Source organism: Arachis hypogaea, chromosome 3, assembly GCF_003086295.3.
Source record: "Arachis hypogaea cultivar Tifrunner chromosome 3, arahy.Tifrunner.gnm2.J5K5, whole genome shotgun sequence".
Classification (NCBI taxonomy): domain Eukaryota; kingdom Viridiplantae; phylum Streptophyta; class Magnoliopsida; order Fabales; family Fabaceae; genus Arachis; species Arachis hypogaea.
Genome location: NC_092038.1, coordinates 23,466,809 through 23,479,186, shown reverse-complemented (window position 1 = coordinate 23,479,186; position 12,378 = coordinate 23,466,809). Strand labels below are relative to the sequence as shown.

Sequence of the window (12,378 nt, the reverse complement as noted above, 5' to 3'; positions counted from 1 at the left end):
CTAAAATTCGTTGGAGATCAATTTGAGCGTATACTCTAACAACTAATATTTAAGAGATTTCTTCTCTTCTGAATGGATAATAATTACAAGCTTGCACATTAATACAGTGCCTCACAATCAAGGCTTGACATAGATTAGCTCCCAAGCTTTTATTCTTAACTATGTCGTGGAATAAAAACATAACTTAAAAAGGGGTAAAGAATAGCTCTGTGTACAGCTGGATCACAAACAAATAATAATGAAGAGAGTTATTGTTAATCCAAAACGCCAATTTCCCTTAGATCTTTTTGAATCCTAATATAACACGAGAGATATGCTTGTATTCCTTAGAATCTTTGTTTCTATACTAAACTAAATCCCAAAATAAAATGATTCATTTTAAAATACATTCTATGTGTAGTTCAAAAGGAAAACCACTTTATTATGAAAGAAAATTGAGTGGAATGCCACTTTATTTAAACTAAACTAATATAGAACAATGTCTTATGAGTTATGACTCATACGCCACATGTCAAGTTTAATTTTCACTACATTGTCTTTTGAGTATGTTTAGTGGGCGGTGGTTGTGATTGAACTATTAACCTGAATTTTAGATAGGTCTGAATCATAGCATGAAGAAATCCAAGTACCCAACTGTGTCTCAGAGAATAAGAACCATAAAGTTGAAACTAGACAAACATACACCACAGATAACTGCAATGTAAGAATTTGGCAACTTCCTCTTTAAGCATTAACAAAACTTGAAGAGGTCAAGATTTACATGACTTCCAAAACTAAAAAACAATCATACAATTATAAGTACCATAGTCCATATATCATACTGTTCCTTTGATTGACAGAAGCCAAAAAATCTGCAAATTTGGATATGATTAAAGACAAGTATGTCTCTAGGTTTCTGTTTCAGTTTCAACAGTAAACCATTTATAGAGCTCTGTCTTATAGCAAAGTACAAAAAGAAAGAACAAAGAAAACAAAGAGCACAGTGCAGCCAAGACCAGTCAAGGTTCAGGACCCAACAAAATCTTAGAATCCCATGAAAGATCTTGTGAATTAACAGTACAATACAATCATGATTATGTGAAACGAAATCACATCTGGTTTGATTAGTTCCATAGCTTCTTTTCCAATTCTAACAAAGTCTAACTACACAAGATGGAGACCTAATTTAGTTAAACCAACGACAAGTTTAATTATCATATCAAGCTTCATATATCCATACATAGCCAATATAATAGTTAACTCTCTTACTCTGACTATATTACACACAGAACAAAAATAGGAACAACATTATAAATTGCTACAAATAGAAATTGGTGCTGCTATTGAAAACTAGGGCCTGTGTTAAGCCAAATTTAAGAGGGTATCTAACATAGTATTGAATGGGGCAAGAGATTCAATAAGCAAAATAAATTTTTACACTAAAACTTTAAAGATATTCAATATATTTGGAAACCGAGATAGGTTCCATTAGTTTCTCACTTGTTCTATTAATCCAAATAACAATCAACTGTCAACTAATAACCCACTTTACAATTTTCCAACCTATCCGAAAATCCCAATTAAAAAAAAAAAAAGACCCCGATATAACACTAGACATTGATCCTAATTAACAAAAGTGAACCAAATTCGACACATGAAGAAGAGAACATGAGGCCTCTTCAACGAAATTCCGAACCCTAGAAATTCAATCCCCTTTTTTTCTTTTCCACGTAAAACTATATAAAAAAAAAACTCTCCCGTCCATGATTTCAAATCGAAGAAACAGTTCCGTCCTTCACCTATAAACGAAAATCTTTAAAAGAACACCCTAAAAAATTAACAAATACTAACGATACTTATATAAATTCTACTTCCTTTCCTTTCCTTTTCTTTCTGTATTTTTCTTCAGTAGATCTGATTTACCAAGAATTCTTAACCGGTGGATGATCGCAGTCAATTGAATTGTTGACCTAGCTGTTGTTGCTGATTCTGCAGCGGCTGTGGCTGTGGTTGCTCTCTTTGGGAGAGAATCCAGTCGCCGTTAACCCACTCATGATGAACCCTAATCTTATTAGAAGGATAAGCGATCTCTTCATTGGTTGTACGGAAATAAACATAGTAATGGTGAGGACCAAGCCTGCCGGTGATCTCGCCGGACCACCAACCGTCGTTGTCGAAGGCATCAACTGCCTGGTAGAGAGAGAACTCGCCGCGGGAATATACCTTCGGAGGGGAAGGGCGGATGTCCCTCGGGAAGAGCGTTTCGGTTAACGGCTCAGAAACGGCGTCGTCACGGAGGAGTGTCTTGTAACGGACGACGTAACGGCCGGTTTCGAGGCGGGAAAGAACGGTTGCCTCGTAGTATGAGCCCAGGAAGCCTTCTTCTTTACTGCAAACCTCCACTTTGTCGCCTGGACGGAAATCGACTCTCTTCAACGGTGGACGCATCGTACAGAGAAAAAGATTAGATCAGATTTGGAAAGAAAGAAAGAAACGATGTGATCTGATTTTCTTTAAGGTGGTTATTTCTGGGGGAGAGTCAAGAGTTTCTTGTCGATTGTAATTAGAGATTGTTTTTTGGGGGAAACTGTGGGTAGTTAGTTACGCTATGACGATTTTATACAGCTTTTTGTCTTTTGGTATTGGAGAAGGGGAAGGAAACCAAACTACTTGACTTTATTCTAACGCCAGTTTTATGTAATTTTTATTCAATGTTGTATCGCAAATGATTTTCTCTTCTTTACTCTTCTAATTGATTCCTAATGAGAAAAGTATTTACTTTTTCTTTCATCAGGGTTAAGAGATGTATTCACTTGATAATGTGATATTATATAATTAAATTTAAATTTAAATATTTTTTATTATTTTTTAAAATTCAAATTATATAAATTCAAATATATATAATTTTTGAAAATATTAAAAAGATAAAATTCAAAATCTTTTTATCTTAAAATTAAAAAGATATAATGTGCATGTTTACAAATATATAAGAAAACAGTGAATATTTAAACTTTATTTTTTTATTTTTTTATAAGTATTTATTGTCACTAAATTAAGCATTCAATTTGTTAATAATACATATATATTTGATATTATGAAATGTGAAAAAACTAAATGTATTTGATTAAAGATAGATTTATTTCTTATAGATACTTAGATAGGATGGAATGGAGAGATTTAAGGTGTATGTAAGGTTTGAGTTGAAGATTTTTAAACCCTCAAAATTAGAATAAAGTTTAAATTCTATCTTTTTCTACACATTATCACTCTTACTAATTATTTTTCATTTTAAAATATCTATAATCAAACTCGTCTATCACACAGGCTTTATCCCTAGTTTTAGGTATTTCGGCTCATATAGACTTGATACTTGTGTGAGAATTGCTAGATTTTCAAGAAAAATAAATAATTAAGAGTATCACACATCTTTGCTCAATAGAAAAAAAAAATTTTGAACCTCAAAATATGATGAACAAGTACCAAAATTGTTAGTGTAAAATAATGAAATATCAACAAATCTTTCACTGTGCCTGTGTATCTTTTTTTCCCCCCTTTTTTTTATACGGTCAATATTCAAATTTTATTATCACAAATTTAACTAGTAATCATTTGAAAATTAAAAGTTTATAACGCTCTCTCCCAACAAAAATCGTAAACCAAATAAATAAAGATATCTAAATAGTAAATACTCACTAAAGTCAAGGCAAGCAGGAATTACATTCTCCAACCCAAATAGAGATTAAAATAAAATTAAAAAAAAACAAAGAATATACTGACCCATAGTCTTTCAGAATCATGGCCCAAAAGATTGGACCACCTTAAGAAAGTCCAATAATTGCTATACAGATCCTACAAAACTAGAAATGATACAAATTTACCTACTCGACTAACTCTGGATCCGACGATAACTTCAATTTTTTAAATATTTTTTATAAAATTAATAATCAAATTTTAAATTTTTTATTTAAATTTATTTTTTGTATGATTTGTAGTCAAATTTTAAATAATAGAAATTAAATATATTAAATTATCAAGTGAATAAATAAAATAAAAATTCAAATAATAGAGGATATGATACAATCAAACAATGTATAAAAAAAATCCTAGTCATTAAAAGTCGTCGTCGTTGTCATTCACTGGTCCTGCTGCTGAAGCAGTGGCCTAGGCGGTGATCTCTGTGCCCCTCCATTAGTGCCGTTACCACTAACACGTATCTGATCTTCGTACAACGCCATATGTTGTTCCATTCGCTGAAGTTGTTCCATCACCCGCCTCCGCTCCAACCTGAGGTCATTTGTGTTTGTCATACGTGAGAGAATCGCCTGATACCTCTCCTCAGATTCCCGCAGCTGAGCCTATTGGTAAAGGCTCCAGGTGAGGAGCAGCATCTGCTCCCTCAAATCCACGTCATCCTTGAGATCGACAGGCCGACTAGTGGCAGGGGTGGATGAATGTTTCAATGTGGACGTGCGGAGGTTGTCAGTGAAGAATGATCCAAGCCGTACATGCGATTCTTGTACGGTTCAAATGTAGCCTTGCGTCAAACCTGATCAGGATCGACGACTGATACAGTAGAATGTTGTTGCCATCGTCTCTAGTACACCGAGATTGTTGGGTTGCGGCCTCTAATCTTTGCGTGTAGGACTCTTGTGTAACACATTTTATGATTAGGGTTGCATTTAATTTAAAAATGGTATATCACATGATGTTTACTCACGTAATAATTTGCGGCCCGCTAATCGGCAAATTTTTCCTTATTCTCTTTCAACGTACGAGTATACTTGAAGGTCTCTGTCATCGTTGCCTGACGATCCAATGACTTAGACTATACATTTTGAAACCACATGTTAAGTCAAGTAATAATAAAATATTATATTAGGACTAAACGAACTTAATAACAAAATGAAACAAGTTACGTACTAGTTTGGTCTTAGTCTTTATGAAAATCACTGACCCACCAGTATACTTTAAGGACCTGGTCGATGCCCTGTTAACTCTGTTGGTGAGATGACGATGCTTAAACCCCTTGTCATTCTCCCAATAAACATAAAATAACTTCTTAATGTCCAAACGGAGCCAAATAATAAGGTGGTCGCAGTACTCACATACGTTTTCTAACATTTGTTGAAGCCACCTAGCTAAAACTATCATGGTTTATAAATAGCATAAAATGCTAACATTTTTTGGATAGTGATATAATCGCGGAAGACTGGACTGCTTTTGGTTAATTATTCTTATTTGCTTGAACCTTAATTATTCTATCTAAAATGTGTAATTAAACTTACATTTTTCCAACACAGGTTTGTCTACCTACTGTAATAGTGGAATTCCTAAGACAAGCAAAGGCTGCTAAGCTCTTCATGACATCAGAATCATTTGCCTTTGATGATATGCTCGAATATGATCTTTCGAGGGCATTTGGCGGAATAGATTTCTTTCTTTTTGATCCTTGTTTATTGAAGAAAAATGAAAGTTTTGTACTGTAAGCTAGTTTTATGAAAGAAAAAATCGTTCTATTTGTTTAAACTTTTTCTCTTAGTTTAATTGTTGATGTTACTTCTGCGTTTCTTTCTAAATTTCATTGCTGTTTACAGTTACATAAGACCACATTTTATACGCTGGTCAAAGATCACATGCGATGGCGAGTTCAGTGAAAATGGCAGCGATTCATCTGATAAGAAGGGCAAGAAGTCCTTCTTTGGGATGTGGAAGTTCTAATTTCTTTTAATTTATTTACATGGCCATACGTTCATTTATTTTTCTTTGACCACTGCAGTCTTATATTTGTCAAATCTTTAAGGTGTTTGTTTCGTATTTTTTGTTTTTAACTTGTATTTTTTTGTTACATAATATGGGAGAATGCTAGTAAAAAAGAAAAAATAAAAGTTAATTAGTATAGGCTGAAATGTAAAATAAATATAAGTAAGATATTAGTTGTTTACCATTTTCTCTTAAGATATTATATAAAAAACTTAGATACTTCATGATCATACAACCTAAAAAATGTCACAAGAAAACTAACTTATAAAAAGCTGGTACAGTCTCAACTCTGAAAATATTAATCATGTACCACATTCGATATCCCAAAATTAAGTCCAAAAAATTTTGTGGTTTTGTTCTTATTTATCGCCAAGAATGTTTAACAAGATGGAACGAAGGCAAAATAATAATAATAATAATAAATAAAAAAATAAAAGAAACTTTTCTCTAAATAAAAAAAAATCACATGGGAATTGTTTATAAGAAAAATCACAAACAAATAAACTTCAAATTATCCATAGAACACCACACTAGACTTCATGTTCATGTCTCATACTACATCCCCATCATGCATTCTCCAAGAACTAAAATCTAAACTATTTTTATTTCTGTTATTTTCCCACATTCCTTCCTATACTGATGCAATTGGTCATGGATCATATATTCATATCAACCATTTTAACCTCCATATCACACAAATCACTCCCACAATTTGTTGCTTCTTCTTTTTTTGATGATTCAGGAATATTTCTGGTTTTTGCCTTGTCAGCTTTTGCTCTATCTTTGATGGATTTAATAAGCATCTGCAGCTTTGGAATTGTTATTTTTTCCCTTGGGTTTCTTGTCTTGTCCCCTCCTTTTCTAGCCATAGTTAAACCAATCATCTACAAAGATTCATGTCAAAACCAATTAAGTTAAACACTAATTTTAAATAATACTATTTTCATTTTCTTTTGTCTGTTTATAACTTGTATTCAGTTTAATTTTGTACATAAAAAATCAACTGCCAAATCAGTTGTTTATATAAAATATGTATTTAAATACAAAAATACATATTAAATATATGAATTTTGTGTATAGGCATAACAGTTTTTGCAATCGTTCATCAGATACATATATAAGAGATGAGAGAGAGATAATTAAGAACCTGCATAGGAGATGATGCAATTAATCTTCCATGAACAGGTCCTCCAAAAACCTTGCCATCAGCACCAACAACTGAAAGAGATAATTGAGTTGTAGTTTCTGTCTTCTCACCATTCTTCTTTTGAACAAATATACTGCCAGACAATGAGATAATACTAAAATTTCCCTACATGTTCAAATTTATTTTCTCTGTTAGCCATTAAATCAAATCTAGTATAACGAAATATATATAGTATGCATATATATGTAGATTCATCATCATTAGATATTGAAATACCATAGAAATAAAGGACATGAATGAAGGAACCCTAATAATGAACACTCATCAATTCATTGTTGAAATAACCATATATAAACGAATCTAATTCTTTTCGTTACTAGATTTTTCAACTAGTTCAAGTTAATAAATAAAATAATGCTCATCATGCACATCTTCTTTAGTACTTCAATATCAAAGGCACATGTAGCAAAACCTTAACTTCCTTTGTATTTGTAAAGAAGCTACGACCTTGTGATAGAAACAATAACATAAAAAGTAGTCTTCGTATAAAAATAATAATAATAAAAATGTAAATACATGTAACATTTTAAGTTATTTAATAAATTTTAATTATTATTTTTACATAAAAACGTAAAATAATTACTTGTTAACTGCATGTAAAGATATATACAATTTATATATATAAAAAAATGTTAGATAAATATAAGAATTTTTTACTTTTAGTTATCACTTAACAATTAACTCAATTCTTTTAGTCTAATTTTATTAGTCTAATAATTTAACAACATATTTTATCTTATATTTTTAAATATTAATGATAAACTAATATCAAAAATCAATAAATTTTAATAATTCTCTAACATTTCTCTATAAAAAAAAAGCCTAAAATAATTTAATAACCTCAAAAGTTGCAAGGTTTCCTTGGTGCAGAAGCTCAACAAGTGAAAAGGTACCAACTGTACCAAGAATCAGAAGATTTAGTTGTTTTTCTTCGGCTATTAATTTCAATGTTGCCACAACATCCTGGAACAAAACCAATATATATAGTATAACAGATTGAAAAACCAAATTAAGAACTTTCAGAAGCATTTGATTAATTTGTAATAAGAGCATTAACAGAACAATATTTCTCTCAATTCATACTTATTATTTATTATTAAAAATTTAATTTTAATACACGCACCTGTTTTACGTTCACTCTAATAATCAATGGCCAAAGAGTGTCGTGATTGGTTCCTGCAATTAAGAAACTTAATTTTTAACTTCGTGCTTAAACAATTTTATAGAAAATTAAACAAAAGACTACTAAAAAAAAATTTAAAAACATGAAACTAGGGATGGATTACCAAAATGTAGAAATGCTTGGAGCAAATCCATTTCAGAAACAGTTGGAACCCCTTTTCTGAATCCAACAACGGTATTAACATCATCATCACTACCTTCATTAACCTTTTTTTCTTTGCTCTGATTCCTCTTCCTTTTATAGTACTTTGATTGTTTCACAGATATAGCTGCTTGTTTATTGTTGTTTTCAGGAGGATGAGAAGCACATGAAGAAGAAGAAGATGGAACAACAATGGCGGAAGGCATTGGAAGAGCACTAACAACCGTATTGGCACCTGAACTTGATGATGAACCAGGCATAACAATGGAAGGAGGAGCAAGAGAAGGTGCAACCTCAACAACACTTGAAGAAGAAACAGCATCAAGTTTTGTTGAAGGGTTTTGATAAGAAGGCTTATCATCATCACTTGATTCTTGATCTTCTTGGTCACTACTACTATAAACGACCAGAGGAAACAATGAAGAGAGGGTAATGTTTTCTCGAGGAGAAGATTGATCATCATCTCTTGATTCTTCGTCTTCCTCGTCTTTGTCGTCATCACTATAATCAACCAAAGGCAGCAACATTGATGGGGATGAGAGGGTAGAATACCGATGAAAAGGAGGTTTATCACTTGATTCTTTGTTGTCATCATCAACAAGAGGCAACGAGTGCAATGGGATATTATTATTTCTATCTACAAGTACAGATTCTGACTCAACTTCAGACTCAAGCTCATTCTTTGGTTCTTCATCACTGTTGTGGCCACTCAGGTTAGGGTTACTTGAATACTGATGATCAGGAGGGTCATAACTTGCTTTTTCGGGTTCGAGTTCGAGTTTAGATCCAAGTTCAACTTCAAGCTTAAGCTCGGAGTTGCTCTTTTGTTCATCGTTGTTAGAACTTGAATCTTGACGATGAAAATGATCATGATTTGGTTGGCCAACACAATCTCCATGAAAAGTAGTAGTTTCATCTTTGGGAGAAACAATCCAAGATGGAGGAGGTGGTTGAAACAATGGAATAGTAGTGAAGATGTTGTCCATATCATTCCAACCAAGGTATTGGTATGGAGGGTTGAGTTCAACATCATATTGAGGTGATGTGTTCATGTTGTATTCCCCAAATGAGTCAACAATTGATGGTAGAGGAGAGAAAAATGGAGGCAAATAATCACCTTCATCAATTGGGGTAACATTGAAAATTGATGGTGAAAGAGGTGCAATTTCATCATCATTGTTATGATGTTGGGATCTTGCTAATGATTGAGGATCATCATTATTGTTTACTTCACAAGGAGCATTTGCAATTGATGAATCCTTGTTCAACATTTTGTTTGTGAAAATGTCATCTATTTCGTGATGGAATTTTTTATTTTGTGTGATTTTTTTGGGAGTTCGTATAAAAGTGATGAGAAAGCTGAATAAGATTAATTAGAAATCTATACCATTTTTGTTTTCTTTATATATCATGAACCGAAATTATCATCATATTTATATATTAGTTTGTATGCAATATTTATAAAATTGTTTTATGTGTGTGTTAGCATTTAATTCTCTTTTTATTTTATGTACATATATAGTCTTTTGACTTTGTTATTAGTATATTCATAAATTAATGTACTTATATGTAAATTTTAGTATATTCATAAATTAATAAATTTGGTTGTTCTATACTTTTAAATATATGAATTTATGAATATATAGGAAAAAAAACTCATATAAAGAACAAAGAATGAAAAAGTGATGTTGATTGTTTCATTTGGCTTGCTACTTTAAAATATATAAAGAAGAATACTACATATGATCAATATTTTTAATTAAAAAATTGCAAAATTAGTTAAATTGACTGAAACATTAAAGAAAAAATATTGGTATCCTAATATTTTCATTAGTTGTTTTTATATATAATTATAAGAAAATGGAATAATAAAAAGGACTAATATTTAATTTGATTGCTTTGCTTTGTTTACCACTCTACCGTTTGAGCCCACGGATTTGGCATGTTTGAATGTAATTACTTCCTTGGCATAGAGGGCTTCTTTATGAAAAGAAATATATAATTTCTTCTTTGACAACATGGAGGATTTTATGGAAAGAAATTAAAATTGGATTGGATTTGTGAATCAATTTAATTTCTGTCTGTTTGAGTTGGCATGCATGTATAAGGACAAGAATTTGCTTGCCTATGCCAAAGACCAAATAAATCAGTCTTTACTTACATTAAATTTGGAAGAAAAAGTTGAATATGTATCATAGATTTATTATTTATAGCATAGAATATATTGATAAGAGAATATCATTGACAGAAAGCATGAAAAATAAAATTTTAATTAGTTAATTATATTAGCAAACTTTAGAATTTAGGATTATAATTTTAAGATTTATCATTTAAAATTTAAGATAACCAAATAATTTTAAAGAAGTTGACTGATATTAATTGAAAAAATTGGGTTATCTAATATTACTCTATTATTTATATACAAATAAAAAGTAAAGAATAAATAATGACTAGATATTAAAAAAGAAATTATAATTATTAAGATTGTAATTATTTTTATTCTCATTTTATTCGTTTATTTTAAAAAATAATATTACATATTTAATTTTTTTATGAATTAAGTCTAATCAAGTTAAACAATAAGACTTAGAATAATATTAGTCATAATTATTTTTTTTGTTATATTAGATCAATTTAATTAGACTTGATTAACAACAAAATTTAGATGTGTAACATTATTCTATTTTAAATCATTAAGATGATAACACTATTAATAAATAATGAAAACACAAATGTAGTCTTTTGATTTTTATTACTAATAAGTTATGATCACTAATATTACTATATATCATTCTTCTTGAAATTCCTTAAGTTATAAATCGATTTCCATTTTACTATAATATTTAACAGATTGATCTCTAAATACATTCATGTCTAATTTTATCAATTAAATATTTCTATGAAATTCTATGTTTTACTGTAGATGGAATTGAAAGTGTGTAATCATTAATTAAAATTAACAAATGAATGAGAATGAGAATATAGCACCCTTGTAAAAATTATGTATATACTACATATTACATATTACATTAATACAATTCTTATGTATAACTATATACATGGGGGAGAGAGAGCGAGTGTGTGTAAAGTAATAAATGGTAAATAGTAAACCTAAATGATAAATGCTAATATGCTATCATAAATTTTAAAGAATTAAAGAGAGAGAGAGTGTGTGTGTGTAATAAATGGTAGATATTATACCTAAAATGATAAATTCTAATATGCTATCATAAATTTTAAAGAATTAATTTATGAAAAAAAGAGGTGATTTCACATTCACATATAGAATAATATATTACATTCTTTCATTCCACAATATCTATCATTCCAAAATTTTATTATGCTAGTGACAATCACAAATCTAATAGTCCAAGTCTAAATTTATTCTTTTCACTTTCGTATCGAAAGTACTGTCATTTAAGAACATACATATAAAATAGTAACATCAAATAAATGGTCGGACGAATGTAATATCTATGGCAGACATATACAGTATGTAGACGCTGTGTGGATTCATAATTGTATTTCATATTGAAAAAGAAATATTTCATTCGTTTTAGAATAATATCTGTCATTTTAGTTACTGCACATTAATTAAATATTGTAAAATTAATAACTTAGTTAAATAAATTATCTTCTGTTTTTGAAATATGAATTTTTATTTTATTGTTTATAAAAGAATACGAATTTTTATGAATATAAAATAAGTGCATTTAACTTATTTTTTGGTTTTTTATGGTATCCTCTAATTTGGTACGTCGATGACTAATTTATCGTGAATCAAAGTTCTATTTAAAGATTTGTTGTCGTTGGCTGCTAATGAGTTGCTATATGCACAAGTCGAAATTTAAACTCTCAATACTTAATTAAACGGATTATTAAGTTAAGGTTTAATTATTCTACAGGTTCCTATAGTTTCACCGAAGTTTCAATTAAGTCCCTATTAAGTTAAGTTTGAGAAGATGCTCTAGGTAGTTACTAAGAATATGTAGCTGCAATAGGTAGGAGAGACTGGAAATATGTAGAAACATGAGGTGCTATGATAGGAAACTCAGAATTTGCTGCACTGGTAGCTGTGTTAGAGCCTGAGAATCTGAAGTAACAACTA

At 30.3% G+C, this 12,378-nt stretch overlaps 1 protein-coding gene across 1 annotated transcript; it reads right to left on the bottom strand.

Annotated features, from left to right (window-relative positions):
• Window positions 1-1,410: 1,410 nt before the first annotated feature.
• LOC112789885 (protein AGENET DOMAIN (AGD)-CONTAINING P1) lies at window positions 1,411-2,750 on the bottom strand. The gene has a single exon (XM_025831999.3). The coding sequence runs from the start codon at window positions 2,425-2,427 to the stop codon at window positions 1,933-1,935; it is 495 nt and encodes a 164-aa protein (XP_025687784.1). The 5' UTR covers window positions 2,428-2,750; the 3' UTR covers window positions 1,411-1,932.
• Between the last annotated feature and the right edge of the window lie 9,628 nt (window positions 2,751-12,378).

Excerpts from the sequence above, each read along its gene's own strand:
- LOC112789885 (XM_025831999.3), bottom strand. The coding sequence starts at position 2,427 with ATGCGTCCACCGTTGAAGAGAGTCGATTTCCGTCCAGGCGACAAAGTG.